Source organism: Octodon degus, unplaced genomic scaffold (genome assembly GCF_000260255.1).
Source record: "Octodon degus isolate 3935 unplaced genomic scaffold, OctDeg1.0 scaffold00038, whole genome shotgun sequence".
NCBI classification, from domain to species: Eukaryota; Metazoa; Chordata; class Mammalia; order Rodentia; family Octodontidae; genus Octodon; species Octodon degus.
Window position 1 is genome coordinate 5,342,789 of NW_004524614.1, and position 19,498 is coordinate 5,362,286.

At 34.3% G+C, this 19,498-nt stretch overlaps 1 protein-coding gene across 7 annotated transcripts in view; it reads left to right on the plus strand.

The window, feature by feature from the left end:
• Nucleotides 1-19,498, plus strand: part of Pan3 (PAN3 poly(A) specific ribonuclease subunit) — a 153,453-nt gene that overhangs the window by 80,057 nt on the left and 53,898 nt on the right. Inside the window, exon 6 of one of the 7 annotated variants that reach the window (XM_023715013.1) lies at nt 18,876-18,993. The exons of the other annotated variants lie outside the window; for them this stretch is intronic. Within the exon in view, the coding sequence (XP_023570781.1) occupies nt 18,987-18,993 (7 nt within the window). The 5' untranslated portion in view covers nt 18,876-18,986. The remainder of the gene's footprint in view (nt 1-18,875; nt 18,994-19,498) is intronic. 7 annotated transcript variants of the gene reach the window in all.

Below are 19,498 nucleotides of genomic sequence, written 5' to 3' on the forward strand. Positions count from 1 at the left end.
TGCACACACTACAACAAAACCAAAAGGTTTATCTAGATCACCCTAGAATTGTCCCTGCTTCCAGGGATTTAAATCTAGTAAGGTTTTGGTACTGATGCCAAATCAAGAAGAATGAGTCAAGATAAAAATAAAAATCATTATGGGATAGAGCATCTGGATTATCATATAAATCCTAGCCACTAGACCACCAGGAAACTGTAACATATAAAATATCATAGGTAACTTAGCACTTGAATAACACAACCTTTATTGCCAAGAATTTCATCAGTGTCTCCTTTCCTTTCCATTCTATCTTGTCCCTACTCTGTCTTCTCTTTTCTAACCCACCTCTTACTATTTGTCCCCTTACCATTTCTTCTATCATTATTCTTTTCAGCTTCATTTAAACTTGTAAATTTTCCTGTGTTCCTTAGAGAACAGTGTTAGAATTAAATATCCTTGGTGACCTAAAGTCCTGAGTTGTACACTACTAAGATAGTCATCCCCTGAAAGTATGTTCACCTTGTGTACAGCAGCAGAAGCTACACATCAACTGTATACCTGAAATTTCTTAAAGAGGCATTGTCTAGTCTTCTGAGTAGTCTTATAATTTACCATTAAATATTTGTTTATAAAGCATCTAAATTAATGTGACATAAACATTAATCACAGACCATTGGTTTTCTTAAGTACGTTGTATCAGAAGTAAATTTTTTTTTCAGATATTTGATTAAACTGTTTCAGGCTTTCCATTAAAAGGACAGTACCAGTATAAAAGCTAGGTTTTAAATATATGTATACACTGCCACTGAACTATACCCTCAGTCTTCCCAATCCAAATTCTTTTTAAATAATGAGGAAATAAAAAGGAAACATTAGGGGCTGGGGAGATGGCTCGGTAGAATAAGTACTTCCCTGGCAAGCACAAGGGCCTGAGTTTAATCCCCAGTTCCACCAAAAAACAAAGCAAAAACAAAACAAAACAAACAAAAAGGAAACATTAGATTTTGAGGTCATTTAAAATTTTCCATTAATACTTGTAGTATTTGTTTAAGCTTTTCAGTAAGTATTAAATTGTTTATAGGGTCTTCCAATGGCCCTAATTGAGCATCACAGTTTAAATGTAGGATGAAATTAATTTTAAAACTTACTTAGCTAAGAATCTATTTACTCTTCTAGAGGACCCTAACCTAGAGGGCCTGCTCATTAGCTCAGTTATTTAAGTGACTGCTTAAACAGAGCAGTCAGTCCCAGGTTACTGTGGTTCGATCCCCAGATGCTCAAGCCATACCAGACCTGCCCTGAAGGCATCCTGAGCCAGGCAAAAAAACAAACAAAACAAAAACAACACTTATGGTCCCTATTTATGATGAAATCAATCACTGTCTAAAACCATTAGAAATAGATCAGTGTAGCATATTAAATGTACTTTTAAGTACTCTATGACGAATATTTCAGAAGTATTCCAATAACAGTCATCTAAGCTCAAATTATTCTGAAAGTGCTAGAATGACTTATTTCTTCATACTTTTCCTTTTTAGTAAATGACTTAACAGAAGAATGGATACCATTAAAAGACTAATATTTGTAAGAACTGGACGAACTTTCTTCATATTAATTAGAAACAAAAAAGCCACACACACTCTACTCAGACTTTGGGAAAATATACATTTGTTCATTAAAGCTCACTTGCATAAGCAATTTTTTCTCTTCACACAGTATATTAAGCCAGTGTTTGATCCATGCTGCAAAAACTGTACAAAATGAAAAGACTTGTTAATTCTGTGGGGAAACCTTAAGGCAGAAACAAAAGCCTTATGATTTAAAAAAAAAAAAAAAGACACTGGGACTGTGGAGATGGTTCAGATAAATAAGTAGCACAAGGATGTAAAAAAAAAAAAAAATTGTATAAACATACACCAGAAGGTAATAGTCCAAAAATTTTTGCCATTTATTTATTTATTTTACCAACAAATTTTTTTATTTCGAGTACAAAAATGCAAAATTACTGAGATAGCCTGCCTTACTTTTAGAAAATCACTTTACCCCTTCAACATTTTCCATCATTTATTTACAAATATTTTTCAAGGCCTAAAAAGGGTTTTTGACATTTCTACTTTAGATTATATAAGATTATGACATTTCTTTACTTGTAATACTTCTTGTCTACTGTAGTTGAAATAAATTAATAATTTTCACTAATAAATTCTTATTTTTTAAAATTATCCTCCAAACTATTGCCCTAGAAAGTAACTCCTTATATTCTTAGGCACTTATGTAAACTAATGTTATTTTTTTATATGTGGGAAAATATTACGCATATACATATATTTAAATCTACATTCTTATAAATAAAAATCTTTGAGCAAAATTGAACCACTTTAAACATTTCCAATCTCCACATATTACAAAGAATAGAGGTAATGTTTGGCATAACAAGATTCAGTGAATTATATTTCTTTTTTAAAATTTTTGATCACTTAAATATAAATTGTTTTTTTAATTTTATTTACTTAAAAGCAAGAAGTAAAATATTATAGCTATACTTGATTCACAAGACATGAAAATTATGTGATATGTTGTTTCTGTTGAATTGTATGCATAGTGATTTTATTGTTTTAACAAGTCAAGGATCTCTTAACTTGATATTTTGTGTACATTTAATCTATGAACAATAGTTACATTCGGAAGTAGTTGTAAGAACAATTAAGGCATGGTACTGTAGTTGGGGTTTATTATCTGTAAGAAGCCCTACAATTATATGGACAATTTTTATTTGTAGGTATGCATTTTTCTCTGGTCAGAGTTTTTATTACCATCTTGTAAGTTTCATAGCATTTCAGAAATTAACTTCTCCAAGTTATAGTATACATTAATTTTTGTTATAGTATACTTTAATATAAGGTAAAATCTAAATATGTATCTTTGTAATAGCACTTGCTTAGCAAAGATTTTTTTGAATAGAGCTTTAAAAATGAAATTACCACTATGCCAAGCATGTGAAATAATAGCTCAGACTTTAATCCTTTGTGTAACAAAAATTTTATCATGGAAATAATTACAGATAATTCATTTTCATTAGAATTTTTCTTGCTATCTCTGATTTGAGAATAGACTTTGTAAAGAAAGTCTTAGTCTACTTTTAAAAAATTTTTTTTTCTTAGTCTACTTTAGTAGTATAAATTTTAGTTACTTTTTAGTTACAACTTTGTGGTTTACAGTATGTTTAAAAGTGATTTAAAGAGAGGTAGCAACAGGCACGGCATAAGTTTCTGGTTAGTGTTCTTATAGGTCATTTGGTGGTTTCATACTCCTCTCGGGTGCTGTGCATCTCTTGCTCTGCTTAATTGTGTGGATATTTGGGAAGAATAAGAAACACTGATGTTTTGTTTTGTTTTTTACTCTGAAAATGTTGTCACAGATGTATAAATGAGAAAAAGAACCATAGCGACTTCACTATTTTCAAGTATCTAATCTTTCAAGATGACAGTAGTGCAGGGTTTTGGATTGTTTGATATATTTTATTGTAAATTATAGCAAATGTCATACAATTGATTTGGAGAGAAGAGTGATCATTGTACTAAATGTGACATTAAAAATTGTGTTCTTGGGACTGGGGATATATATGCTCAGTGATGTAGTGCCTGCCTGGCAAGCGCAAGATCCTGAGTTGATCCCAGATACCAAAGAAACAAACAAAAGACTTGCATTCTTTTTAATTTGATTTTATTAGAGTTGGTTTTTTTTTAATTAGAGAGTTTTTAAAAAAATTTTTTTCTGTACTAGGGATTGAACTCAGGACTTTGTGCATGCCGGAACGGTGTTCCACCACTGAGCCACATACTCAATCCTTACAGTTTTCTGAGGGGGAAAACACTAAAGAAAATATTTATATTCTTAGGTTCAGTTTATTGGGGTACTAAGTATTATATCATCCTGAGGGTTATGGTGCTAAATTGGTAGATAAAATTGGCCAATATCACTTTAATTATTATTGTAAGAAACAGTAAGTGTTAAGAAGGAAGAAAAGGGAAAGAAAAGAAATACGTATTTATCATTCTTGTTCAGGAGCATTAAAATACTTTATAGACATTAAAATAGCTATTTTTGTAATGTTGAGGGGTTCGGGTAAGAAGATCTTTTCATTTTAAAGTTCTGTGCTAAAAAACAATAAAAATCTGTGATTCCTTATGTGTATGGCATTTCATATCAGATGAAGAAATGCAGTTTTTAATCCCAGCGAAATTGTGTAATAGTTGTAGGCAGTACTCTCACATTGCTTATAGACCGAGGTTGAAACTTTGAGGTTTCATAGTAGCAGTCTGTGAAGTGGTATTCCTGATAAACTGTGATCTATCCTCAGTCATTTACTGTACAGTAATTCATTAGCTAACCAAGGAAGCTCCATTGTACATCCTGTTTGAATGAAGATGAAAATTCTGTGCTGTACTGACCTAGACTATTGATTCTATCTTCCATATATGAGTTCTTCTTGTTAATGAAGAATTATCTGTAAGAAGCCCTTACAGATACAAGGGAATGAAATAAAATATTTTCTGTATGACGGCCCTTTTTCTATAGGCTAGTTTTGTATTTATGTGTGTCCATAAACTTGTACTAGTGAAAGACAGGAGAAAATAATGCAAACTGGGCAAAATATTAAAGTTAATATCATGTAGGCAAAAAATCATGAACTTTTATAGGGTGTAAGGACTGGAGTAGTTGTGTGGATTACATTAAACACACAGACATATCTAGCTATATTATTGCTCTTATACTCAGGTAAGGAGTATACCACTGGGAAATTAAGAAACCATCGCAGGATAAATCTGGTTTTGCTGAATATCTGACTTCATATTTATATTTCCATTGTGTGCCTTAGGCTCTGTGCTAAATCACTCAAGACACAAAAGCTTTATAAGCTATCATTTAAATTATTTTGTTTATTAAGTGTTACAATAATTGAAAACCAAAATTATAAAAATATGTAATATAGTTGTTAATTATCATTGTTCTACTTGTTTTGTTTTGTGCTTTTTGAGACAGGGTCTCAGTATGTAGTAGTTTGAACTCACTGTGTAATCCAGGCTGGCCTTGAACTCTCAGAGATCGCCCTGCCTCAGCTTCCTGAGTGCTAGGGTTACAATCATGCACCACCATGCCCAGGGGATATAATTCTAAAGATACTTTCCTTGTATTTTTCAAGAGTCTACCATTGAATGGATTCTACCACAAACTTATTTGGGGGAGATAATTCTACCACAAACTCATTTTGATATTCTAGTGTTAACTGATTTCTCCAAATTATTTTTGTACTTACTATTAACGGAGGTGGTTTAGCATAGAAATATTCTTTATAATTGCTTTGTCTAAATTCCTAAGGCATATTACAAATTCCTCAAGAAGGGGCCATGCTGTTTCTTATCTACTACAGATTTAGGCATAAGTGGTACTTATTTAGTAAAGCTTCATTTTTGTCCTGGGTAATAATTTTTTTAATTGGTGAGTATTAAGTAGAGTGAACTTTAATCAAAATTTAATGAAAAAGTAGACTTTTTTGAAGAATAATTAAAAACTTCAAATGTTCCAAGTATATAGGTAGCCAAAGAAGAACTAAAATATTCCTGTTAAGTTTAACAGCATCAAAGCTCTAGAGTCATTGTGTTTTAAGGTACCAAAACATTTTTAAAATTAGTTTTAAAGTATTTGTAAGTATTATTTTAAACTAAATTGTATGTTTCCATTTTTTTTTTATAACTACTTTGTTTTTCAGATATATTCACCAGAATCATTCAAAACTTTGAAGGTTGTCTAGTTTGAGAAATATTTTGCACATTAAAAAAAAACAACTTCAAAAATTAATTATTTTGCCCCTGAGGTCAGAATCCCCAAGGTTTTTGTGAAGAGGAGCTTTCCATTGTCCTTTACTGTTAAGCTCGCCCTAGAAGGGGCTGCTTTTTGTCTGCATTTATGTGGTTGCAGATTGTGATATCCCAGGAAAGGTTTCTAATAATAGAATGATAGGACTGTAACCAGGCTGAGAAGCATAGCTGGCTATATTCCTGTCACAGTTGGGAATTTCAGGAGACTGAGGCGAGACGTTTGTGGCACAGAGAGGGATATGGCTGCTGCAGCTGGCTTGGAGACCTGTCAGGTAAGGCCTGAATAGCTCCCAGTGGACCAGATTCTGTTGTTTGGGAATCCCTGGTTGATTTGTCCTGTTAGGCTTAAGAATTTCTCTTGTGGGCTCCCTCTTTAAATTACAGTCTTGGCTGTCTTTTTTTTTTCCCCATAAGTAGGGAATGGGGACTTAAGGGGTCTCTGTAAGTAGGATTTCTTTTCATGGATTCAGTGACCTGCAGCTGCAGCAGAGCCTCTTATGGCATTTTGATGACTGCTTCCTTTAGATTATAACCCAAAGGTCTTTAGAACATAGTACAGTGTTCCTAAAAGCTATGGATTTCTATATGCTTTTTGGTTTCTGTGTTTTAGTGTCTTTGTTTTTTAAGAAGATAATACCAGATGATTTTTAAAGTTTATCAAATCTAAAATTCCATTTTTTTAGCAATATGTGCATCTAAATGTGACTACAGGCTAGTAGACAAAAATAGAATGATAAGAGATAAGAAAAAAGGGAAGCCATGTGTGATATTTGTGTTAGAATTTGAAAAAGATTTTAAGTGGCTTATGTCTTCATTAGTTTGTATAAATAGAAAATCCCAACATGTTACCTGCATTTCATAGTGAGTCTGGGGTAAATCATTGTGTTGTAGTGTTCTGAATGAACTGAAAGGCAGAAAGAACATGAATTTTAAAACCTAAGAATATTTACAATTCTTAGTCTTGTTTTTTGTTTTCCTTCCCTCAGGAATATAGATAATGACCTCCATGGACCATTTCTTCTCTAACCTTTTGACTTACTAGAGCATAGTGGATTGTAGGTACTCTTTAGAGTATTTGGTTAAAAATTCACTGTTCATGTTATTTGTATAGTCAGGAGTGTATTAATTGTGTAAGAATGCAAATAGTCCTTTTATATCTTGTGTTTCTTATGCTTTGATTCTTAGCAGTACTGTGAAAGCCATCCTTTTCTTACTCTGTCTTTCAGATTGTAGAGGGGGCCATGTTGGAAGGGTCCTAGTTGAAAGGAGAAAAATCACTGATGTATCCCTTTTCTTTCTTTTCTTCTTTCTTTTTTTTTCTCTGTATTTAGGACAGGGTCTACAGGGTCTCACTACACAGATTGGACTTGTAGTGATCCTCCTGTTTTCAGCCTCCCAAATGCTGGGATTACAGGTGTGTGCCACCACGCCCAATCTGTCTCCATCCCAGTTTGCTCTGGGGCAGAGCTGGCAGGGCAGCCAGGGATCTAACTCCTGGCCCCTGCACCTGATTAATTTTAATTATTTTAAAAAATAGGTTATTGTACTTAATTCTTAATATAGAAAAAGTTGTCTTATAACTGTACTTTTTTGTTGCTGTATTTTAAGGAAGGGTCTACAGGGTGTTCAGATAGGCTTGTAAAGATTTTAGAGAAGTGTTCCTAAAATAGTAATTAGTAACTAATAACTTTGAAGGGTGGGGGTGATGTACATGTGAGAAAACATTGCAAGTCAATAGGATGTTTATATATTGTTAGTTACCAACTGCCTTTTAAGCTGTGGTTACTATGGGGCCATAATCTTCCGGTCCAGTGTTTGTGAAATAGTGATAGGTTAAACTTTTGAAACAAGTATATCCCAAGTGTAGCTGCTGAACATGACAAAAATTCACTTCTTGGTTTTGTAACAGCAGGTCAGATTGGCTAGTGTGCTTTTCTTCATATAACCTATTAGGGACACAGGTCAAGTAGCTGCTCAGCATCTCCAATCAGCAGGAGGAGGGAAAGCATGGAGAAGCATGCATGGACTGAGCTGGATCTTGCCTGGAAGTTTCTCCTGTGAAGTTTCTTCTCCAGACTTTGGACTTCATTATTTTAAGTAGTCAGGCTGTATTTCTCAGACTTCTATAGTTGCAAAATTGTTAACAGTTGATCCCAGTAACCTCATGAATATACATTTTAAAGCATTATTTTATTTATATCTTTTATATCTACTTTTTTTTTTAAAACCTACCCTCACCTTCTGTATCTACTTTTTTTTTTTTGTATCTACTTTTAAAACATCAGCAAAACAGCTGCACTAACTAAATTCACTAGCAAAATAAATCTTAACAGTGTACCTGAATTCTTTTTGGATATCAGGAGCTTATAGTTTAATTGTTGGGATGTTGCATATTTTCCAGTATTGGCACAGAATGATTGCCAGAAGTCTCAGTTTTGTCTTGCTTCAGAGTACTTGTAGTCTTTTTTTGTTGATTTATGCTGAATAATATATGCCTTGATAATTGTATTTAATCAGAATACAATTGAGACTTCTTAGGTAGCAGGATTTCTGGAGCAGTTTGTTTCAATGTTACATAAGTACTAAGATCCTTTATCCTTTTCCTTGGCCTCTGCTTCTATCTATTCGACTATAATTCCTTGAAGGTAAGGTTTTTCTCTTGCCTCTTATTAGTCTGTTAAAATAGTCCCTCAAAGGACCATTCTCAGCAAGGTTTATTTGAACCTTTTTGAGTTCTTCCTTTTACTAATGACTTTCTTGTGCTGCTAGCATTCTTTCTTTTATTACAGTGATTCTCAAATTTGAGAGTCCATCTTAAATTAACTGGAAGCTTGTTAAAACCCAGCACTTGCTGGGATCCATTGCCAGAGTTTCTAAGTCTCCATGAGCCAAGGCTGATGCTGCTACTTGTCATGGGACTTCAGATCTTTAACCATTCTTCTTTCTACTTTCCTCTGAAATTTGTCCTCCTTCTCTTAATCTGCTGAAGCTAAGAACACACAAATATTTTAAATATTTTTTCTTGTAAAATAAGAAAAAGCCTTTGAATCAGGACTTGAATTACTGCATGTGAATAAGGTATTTGGCATTTAAGTTGTCTTTCAGCTGAGACTAGTTTTATAGTTTTGCTTCATTTCTGGTTCATGTCTGTTCTAAATAACTGGTTATTGAATTCATTGTTACAGGGGTTACTGAAGCTCAATCAAGATCACAAATACAAATTGAATAAAACTGGGCAACAGGGATTTCTTCTACTTTGGTAATGTTAATGGGTCAAAAATAATGTAAATTAATTATTATATCACATTGTCAAATAAAACTTAGAGAATACCTGAAAAATTAATAGGCTAAGAATAGTGTGGCTATTTAAATTTTGAACTTGCAAGTTGGGAGGTAATAATCAGGTGTATTGTACTTGACATGTCACATTTAATAAATATGCTTAAAATGTGTTAAAAAATAAATTAAAAGTTGAAAATTTACTAAATTGTTTTTAGTGTTATGAAGTTTTTGTTGATTTTCTTGAAGTAAAACTTAATTTTTGTTTTTAATTTGATACAGTCTTACTCATTAGAAAAGAATCCAAAATTAAATTTGATTAATTGTACGTTACTTTTTGTGAACAATTATAGTTAAAATCAGACGTATCTTTTTTTTTTTTGGTACTAGGGATTGAACTCTCAAGACAAGACATTCTTGTCTTGAGAATATATTTATTTATAAACAAAACAAGGTTATTTATCACTAGAAATGGGACCCATTGACAGTTAAGCATTCATTATTGCTTGACAAGAAAAGTAGTTATTTCGATCTCCAAAAGTTATTTTTGTGGCTAGCACCTCTCTTTACCCCATTTTGAGTTTTTGTTTAAATAATGACAGTGTTATGATTTTAAATATTGCTACCATTGAATGGCTAGGGAGGAGCCTATCATTTCAGGACATTCCAAGTTTGGAGGCAGATAGGTCACTGTTCTGTTTCTCCAAGTATGATAATCACTAAATAGGGCTGGGGAGATAGCTCAGTAGAATAAGTGCTTGCCTGGCAAGAGCAAGGCCCTGGTTCCACCAAAAAAAACCAGAAAAAAACAAAAAAAAAACCTACTCAGTAAGCTAACTTTATACAAACCAATGGATAAAATTCCTAAAGTTATAATTAAAACCCTAACAGAACGTATTTTAAGTGGATGCGATATTCACAGTTTTAGGGACTTAAGTACAGCATTTTTTTACATGGTCTATATTATAGTGATTTTTTAAAAAAATATTTAATGACAGTGCATTTGGAAAAGATGTTCTTAATAGAGACAAGGCTAAATTTACACTGAAGATCTCTGTGAAGACATGGAAAAGAAAGTAATTACACAGCCTTATGATCGTCATCAAATACTACTGAATAATATATGGTAGACTTATACACTGATACATGTGTCTGAATTTGGGTCATTGAGATTAAATACATTTTATGAGGAAGCTTTCTGGTACTGCATCATTTTCTTTTTTTATAGTTAGTAGAGGGTCTACAGAGTCTCACTACATAGCTTGGACTGGTAGGAATTCTCCTGTTTTCAGCCTCCCAAGCACTGGGATTACAGGTGTGCAACACCACGCCCCAGTCTCAAAGTCCTGGCCTTCTCAGCGTGCACCCCAGGGGCAGGGGTGGCACAGCATTCCGGGTATTGAATCCTGGCTGCTGTGCTCTGCCTAAGCAGGTGCTTTAGTCCGCTGAACTATCTGGCCAGCCTGCATCATTTTCTTAGTGCTTCCAGTTTTTTTCATATCCAGATCATCCACATAGCGATTTCAGGTGTGTGTCACCCACTTGGCTTGGTTGTGCATTTTGACCTCTTCTGTGGAAAAGAAAATTTTTGTGATTGCTCAGGTGTATTACTTCCTAGTATTTTATAAATTATGGTATTCATATTCTTGGTATTGTAATTTCTTATCTTTGGAAGAAAAATCTGTTGTGTGCTTTTTTATAGTGCAGATTAATTTTGCGTTTTTAGCACTTGGTCTAGTCCTTGAAGATTAGAGTTACTTTACCATGTCATAAAAATCAGAATATAATTGAAATAGGCTTTCTTAGTTTCACTGGTAAAAATCAGTTTGGGAAAAAAAAATCAGCTTGAAAGCCTTTCTAGAAATCTGCCTAATTTCCCAAATGTGAGCGTTCTGAGTTTTCCATCTTTATTTCTTTTTCTTTTATTTTTTCCATCTTTATTTCTATAAAAAAGACTATAGTTGCAGTGTAAAAACTTTATGGTTTCTTGCATTAAATAAATGGATTTCGTGTAATATCACTACATCCTCCAACTTTTAAAATACTGGAGATATTTGAGAAATTCCTGTTGAGGGATTTTTATGTCTCATACATAACCCCTCAGGGAGTAAACTGTGTACCTATAGTTGCAGGAAATAATATTACCCTTGTAAGAATTGCTTGGAAGAGCTTTTTAGCAGATACCTGCACTTGGTTTTATCAGTAAAAAAAAATGCTGCATTTAAAGATCAGTGGGGAACATGACCGCCAACCCCCACCCCAAAAGGTCTACTTTGAACATAATTATGTAAAATATTCCTTTTGTTTTGCCACTTGATTATAATGGTTTTGGTATAAGGCCTATCACTATTTGGGATTTTTTTTTTTTTTTTTTTTTTTTTGGAACTGGGGATTGAACTCAGGCCCTTGCACTTGCCAGGGAAACGTTTATTCCATTGAGCCATCTTCCCGGCCCCACCATGCGCGATTGTTGTTTGGTACTGGGAATTGAACTCAGGACCTCATGTTTGCCAGGCAGCCCTGAGCTATATCCCTGGCCTAAGACTATCACAGTTAATGCAACAGACTTTAAAACTGAGCTATACCCAAGCCTGATTTGCTACTTTTTAAAAGCTTTTCGTACTCCTATTATAGTAAGAAAAAGTTTGTTGTCTAAATTTACTTACATTCATGAAATACTTTTCACTATAAAGGATTTACCTCATACCTTGAATCATTAATATTAGAAAAGGCTAATAATTAAAGTTTTATAAAAATTAAGTTGGCTTACCTAGGCATAGTGGCGCATACCTATACTCCCACGAAGGAGGCTGAAGCAGAAGAATTGCAAATCTGCAAGTTTCAGTATAGCCAGAAAAACTTAGCATGATCCTTTCTCAAAATAAAGAGAAATAGGGATTTAGCTCAGCAGTCTTTATTTCAGTCCCCAATAATTTTCATTTTTTATTGATTTCCCAAGTTTGTACATCTGCATCTCCTAAGTTGTATTTGTATTTGTGTGTGTGTGTAATTTTTTTTTTTTTAATTTTTTTAGGGAAAAGTCTACAGGGTATTCAGGGTCTCACTACTAGATCGGACTGTAGTGATCCACCTGTTTACAGCCTCTAAGAGTTGGGGTTATAGGCATGCACTACCACACCCAGTCTCAGTTGCTATCTCAGTGCACCCCAGGGGTGGAGCTGGCACTGCAGGCCCAGGGATTGAACCTGTGCCTGTTTGCAAGTATATATTTTTTTATCTGGTTCCCATCCTAAATTTACCAACCCAGTTTCTTTTTTTTTTTCCCCCATAATTTTATTGATAAACAAATAGCAATGAGACAGTTTCAAATCAAATTGGTAGGACAGTTTCAATAATTCAACAACCCAATTTCTTAACTATAATTCCTTTACTTTTTCTTTCCATCCAGCTCTGCACATGTATTTTAGTAGGCCTTTCTGGTAATTTTGATGTTGAGTCCTAGTTAGGATCTAGTGCTGGCCTGGGGAGATAACTCAGTGTCATAAGCACCTACCTAGCAAGTGCAAGGTTCAGAGTTCAGTCCCCTGTAAACTCCCTCCTCTCAAGAAAAAGAAAAAAAAAAAGGAAAAAAAAGAAGATCTAGTGCTATAAGAAGATATGACAATGGAGAATCACTGGTTTTTCTAGAGTGAAGGAGAGTAGGGCTGTCTGCTGCTCCACATAACTTCTGTTTTGTATGCTTATAATTATAAGAAAACATTAACATTGTCTTATAAATTTTCATGTGTGGGGAATTCAGGTATTATTTTGAAGCACTTGTGCATGTGCATATGAATGTATAATTTCTCTTCAGCTATTGATATGAAAATCTCATACTTAACTTAGAAGAATGTCCTGTTTTCCCTGTGGTGCCTTATTTTAAAATTTATTAGTTTTTTTTTTCTACATTTTGTTTGCTGAGTTAAGACTATGTAGTTTGAGCTTTCATGAAGCTAGGTAAAACTAATTGTCACTCTCTGAAAAAATGTTTAACAAAGAAACTTAATATTTATTTGCTTTTGTTCCCCTATACTTTCCATGTCTAGTCTGTTAGTCATTCTTTCAATCTGGCTTTCATACTATATTGCTGAAGTGTTTACTTGAGGGGCCAGGGAGATAGCTCAGTGGAATATGTGCTTCCCTGGCAAGCACAAGGGCCTGAGTTCAATCCCCAGTTCCGTCAAAAAAAAAAAAAAAAAAAAAAAGTGTTTACTTGTGTTTTTACTGTGCCAAACTGGACCAAGTCATCATTGCCTCTTTTGTGTACTGTTTATGTGGTCTGCTTCTCCAGTTTCTTTTCCATCTAATAGCAAGTAATCTTAAATATAAATCACATCTGGGTGTTTCGTTTTTTTTGTGTGTGTGTTTTTTTTGAGGGGGGGGCAGAACCAGGGACTGAACTCAGGCCATTGCACTGGCCCGGGAAGCGCTTATTCTACTAAGCCATCTCCCGGGTTCTTTGTTTTCTAATTGTTGCTAGAACAATTTAGATGTTCTGTATTTAGCACTCATCTCTTTAACCTTACCTAGGCACTCTTTTTTTCTGGGAACCTTCTGGTCTCATTAGCCTTCCTGGAATATGGCAAGTTCCTTAACTCATGTTCTTTGTATATGGGTTCCACTTGTTCTTGTCTTGGAATGGCTGGTTCTTTTCTGTCTTTGTCTCTCTCTGTTCTTCTCTCTGTCTCTGTCTCCTTACCTCCCTTCACATTTTGAGTCAGGGCCTCACTGTGTAGCCCAGCCTGCTCCCAAACAAGATTCTCCTCCCTCAGTCTTCCATATGCTGGGATTGCAGGTGTGTTGTCACCATGCTGGCTGCCTGGCTGGCCAGCTGCCTGGCTCACTTTCCTCCCTGCCTCCCTGCCTTCCTGCCTGCTTCTGGCACAGCATGTGGTGCTGGGGATGCAACCAAGATCCCTGCACAATTGCCTAAGCAGGCACTTTAGATCTATGCACACTTTAGACTGCTGACCTATCTCGCTGGCCTTCTTCCTATTAATTATCATCTAGAATGTCACAAAAGAAGGGCTTAGAGCAGTGTAAGAGAAATTTCCCACCATCATTATTATTTTAAATTTATTTTATTTTATTTTTTATGTATTCAGGATCTCACTACACAGATAGGACTTGATCCTCCTGTTTTCAGCCTTCTAAGCACTGGGATTATAGATGTGCGCCACCATGCCCAGTGTCCCACCATTATTATTATTATTATTTATTTATTTATTTATTTATTTTTTTGCGGACCCGGGGATTGAACTCAGGCCCTTGCGCTTGCCAGGGAAGCACTTATTCTACTGAGCCATCTCCCCGGCCCCTTTCCACCATTATTTTTTATCATGTTATTGTGCTTATTTCTGTTTTAGAACTTACTACAATCTGATGTTTTACTTAAGTTGAAAGTCTCATTTATTGCCATTTGTATATAATCTCCCATGTGACAGGAATTTTGTCTAGATGCTTAGAAAATATTTTTAAAATAATAATTTACAGTCGTTCCCCTTGTCTGAGGTTTCTCTTATAGTTTATCTGTAGTCACCTGCAGTCTGAAAATGTTAAATGGAAAATTCCAGGAATATTCATAGGTTTTAAGTTGAATTTTGTCTGGATGGTAGGAAATCTCCCTCTATCCTGCACCCTTCAAGAGGACATGTGTCATCTCTTTTCCCACATACTTACTATATATACATTCCATGCCTGTTAGTAGCTATTGAGGTTATCAAATTGACTTCCTCAGCATTGTAGTGTTTCAGTCATTTCTTATTTACTTAATAGCAGCCCCAGAGTACAAGATTAGTCATGCTAGGAACTATGATATGGTAAAGAAAAGTTGTGAAGTACTTGTTTTAAAGTGAAAAGGTAATAGTTCAGCTTAATGCATAAAGCAAACAAATATGCTGAGGTTGCTAAAGTCATGGTTAAAAAGGATCTTCTATTTTGAAATTGTGAAGAAAAGAAAAGCAATTCCTGCTAGTTTTGCTGTTGTAACTAAAAGTTTTGGGCTTAGTGCATGATAGATGCTAATTAAGATAGAAAGGTGGGCCAGGGAGATAGCTCAGTGGCATAAGCACCTGCCTGGGAAACATAATTCCTGAGTGCAATCTTTGGTACAAAAAAAGAAAAAGCCATTAAATTATAGGTTTCTTGGGTCCATGCAGGCCTTGGAATATAATTGCTCCTGAGGATTGAGGGGGAAGATATACTATTAAGTAATGCCAGATTTCTTTTCTGAATAAATAAGCCTAGTTCCTTCAAGCTTACTTTTCTCAGACCCACCGTATTACAGAATACATGTCCTGCTTTTCAAGACTATGTATTTGAACGTGGTTAGGCTTTTCCTCATCTCTGGGCCTGTCCTTGGACCTTGCCTTGCATGGGAAAGTCTTCATTCTTGACATTTTTTCTCTTTTTTATTGGTTGAGGTCAAATGCCTTTTTCCTCAATACCATTTCCATTTCTCTAGCCTGTGTTAATATTTTCCATTCCCATGCTTTTATAGTGTTTTGAGTCTCTACTACTGGTTTTGATCTTGTTTTTATGTTAATTGTGTGTATTCACTAAACTTAAATGCACTGGAAGTATTTTTTATCATTGTATCCTTTATTAGGATCATGCATGGAGACACACAGTAATTGTTAAAATTGAAGTCTTAAGCATTTTAGTGGACTTTATGGTAGAGAGAAAATGGTGTGAATTAGGCCCAGAGCTTTTTTGTTAGTATTACAGAACCTGGCTCAGTACTAGGTCTCATGCAGTGGTTCCAGGAAGCCTTCTTATGTAAGTGCAGATCAGAATCACTTAGCATGCTTTGAAAATACAGATTTTCTTATCCCCGTGTAAGACTTACTGATTTAGAAACATCAGATTTAAAGTGTTGGTTTTTGTCTGTATTTTTAAAAAATTCACAGGAGATTCTGACACATACTTATTTACTTCTAAATCAGAAAATGTTTAAAATGTGAGAAAACTTGAAAGAAGGTGAAATCTGTATTTTTGAGAATTTATATTAGAAAACTTTCATGGGAAAAGAGATATTTAAGATGGATCTTAAGGGATTAATAGGATTTTTTTTTCAGGTGCTTTAAACAGATAGTTGAGAATATATGATGTTTGTTGGTTTATTTTAATCCATGTAGTTTGACAGAGCAGTATTTTCACTCAGTGAACTTTCAAAAAGTAATTTAATCTGTTAGGTGAATACCTAAGATGTGAAGAAAATCTCAGATTGGCCTGGTACTGAGCCATAGACTGGGCAAGGGTTCTTCCTGCCACAACAGGCATTAATCCTTAAATGTTGGGTGTGGAGAGGTCCAGTTTTCTTGGAGGAGATGGAGCAAGGCAGTGCTATTTGTAAACTTTTACTGTGGTTTTTTGTTTTTTTTGTTTTTTGTTTTTTTTTTTTTTTTTTTGGTAGCAGAGTATATTTTGGTACCAATGCATGTAACAGCCCTGAAAAGCTAGTAATGATTTTCTGTGGTAGTTTTAACTGTCATTCTTTAGTTCATATGGACACTTTTGTTTCATGCTGAGCTCCTAGTCTTAGTCACAGCTGAAACTTAGAAAATTCATAGAAAATAGAATATTCATGTATTTTTAAACATTTTTATTTGCTGTTAGCCTTGCAGTGTTTGATACATTCATTATATTTGGGTTTTTTTTTTTCACAGTGAGGAGAGAGAAGAGACTGTGGGGAAAAAAACTGGAAAGATAGGTTTGAACATCCATATATAGCAAGAATAGGCAACAAAGTTAAAGACTTAATTACTACTTCATCCTCTGGAGAACTGGTTAGCCAGGAACACCAAAGCTTAATTTGCTCTTTGAACTATGGTTTTCAAATGAATGTTTTTAGAGCAGCACAATTCACAAGTCTAATATAATCACCAAATCTAAAATTATAAAATACAAAACTGGCATTTACAAGGACAGGTTTGTTACTTTAACTCAAAAAGATATTGAGTGAAAATAACAAGGCTAAACTATTAAGTATTTTTTTCAGTACAATAGCTTGAAATTGGTGAGTGAAAGATAAGAATTAGTCTTTTCTCAGTCTCTTGTCTTAATTTTCTAATCATGATAAAAATCATGATTCATATTGATAAATTTTATACTTACTCAGTTCTGAGTATTTGTGTATTTAAATAAAGATTGTTGTGGATTCACTGTCTTCGAAAAAGAGAGAAATCATTACATACATGCAGTGGTGACAGGGGAAAAGCTTTTTGAGGGCTGAATGAGCATACTTTAAACCAGCACAAATTAAGTATGTTAGTATTAGCAAAACAAGAAATGCATACTAATTTGTGTTTGGTGATTTAATAAATAATGGAAAAATAGATAAATTCAAATCAAGTGCGTGGAATAACCCTGAAGCATTTCTAAAAGCCTAGGATACTACTTAATAGTGTTTAAACCACTGGCAAAGCTTCTCAGTAAGATGGAATTTACCGGTACACAGTAAGGAAACTGGAAGGGGTACAGCTTTTTTAAAAAAGAGATTTCCCACTTGAACCACAAAATACAGAAAATTACATGACTGCTATTTTCCCAAAGATAGTATATAGTAGATAGTATTCTTTGCATAAGATGGGTGTCTTAGTTCATTAGTACTTACTTCCTCTGAAAAGATGAGAAACATGGGAAAATGGGGCATCTTCTAAAAAGAAACTATTATGAAAATATCAGATGCCTATAATCAAGTGAGTACAATTTTCATGACAGTTGATGGTTCCTGCTGTATTGTTCTCTACAAATGTGAGCTTTGACACAGTTTTATGATGGAGAATAGAGAATTTTCCATTTTACTACTTAAAAATGAGAAGGAAATTTCTGCTTAGATTGTATTTTCACACTTGAATAATTAACAACATTGATAAAATTTTTAAGAATAAAAATGTATTGGTCACCTTATGATTCTTTTTGGATAGTTTTGAGTAATGTATGAAAACCCTTTAGTGAAAGGACAAAATGATATTTAATTTTTTTGAAACTTAGCTTGAGCTTTCATTTCCTTAGTCTTTTTCCCCCCCCCCTCACTTCCCATGTCATTGTGGACAAAATCCCACTAACCCATGATACGGGAAGTCTCTTCAAGCTCAGTGGCTGTGCTTGTTTTTTTTTTTTTTTTTTCCTTTATTCCTTTCCTTTTCTTTTCTAGAAACATGTGAAGGAAGGCAAGTCATTGTTTCAGACCCAAAACAGAATACAGTATTATTCTTTTTTACCTTGTGAGTCTGAGCGTTTTCTCTAACTGCTGAATGAGAACCTTGTATTTAATGAATTATGTAATACTTTACTAGCTTATTATGTATAACATAAAAGCTACTGTGGACATGTCTGTTTCTGGATGGAAACATTTAATTTCCTCCATCCCAACACACATTATCAAGCAGCTTTTGAAAGATAAACAAAACAAAATAAAAACAAGTTTTGGCTTTTAGAATACTTGCCATTATATTCCTTGCATATTTCTTCCTTACTGAGGAATCATACAGATTGTGTGATGGCTTTTCTTGTAAAATTAGTTGGCTATTTAATATTCTTGCTATAACAGAGTGAAAATTTTAACCAAGAACTGCCTGTGGCATACAGATGCCTTTGGTTTATTGGCTACCTCTGTAGTTGAAAGGAAGTTGAATTGTTTTTTTGGACCCAATAAGTTTGTCCTTTCCACTTGGGTGTTGAAAGAGCTTATGAGCAGTAGCTGTTCTGATTTTTGTTGGTTGTTTTCTCTAGGGAACAAGCTACCCTCTGAGTCAGCACTGGACTTGAAGATAAATCCTACAATTCATGAAACTGACTGATTCGACTAAAGGATGAATAGTTTGGGCAGCGTTGGACAGCTCTATGAGGGGTCTGTTTGTTTAACTGAAGGGATTGTTGAGTTCAGCAACTTTTAATTCCCCTAAGCATAAGGGGTTGCTGTTGTGAAAACAGGGTTTGTGAAGGAATCAGTTGTGGTAACTGACATCAGTATTCCTGTTGACTCTGTTTTCATTTTATCACCAAGTGTCATGGGACAATTCTTTATTGTATAGAAATTTTATTGCTGTTTGTGACCAGCAAGAATTTGTATGTCCTGAGAGGTCAGCATAGGATTTTTGCAGTTCATTTTTGAATCTAAGCTACCTTTTTTTCACATGAGATTATATAAATTTCTCTCAGTTGAACCTTTTGGCCCTTGAATTTATTTCTTCTTTGCAAAGGGAGTATGCGTTTGTGGTTTGAAACTTTTAAGATTAAATGAGACTTAATTTGATTAGTAAATAGTTTACCAGGTCAGTGAATAATTTATATTTCAGCTTATGGGTAATTACTTTTTGGGGTAATGTCAAATATTAAGCAAGTAACAATTTTTA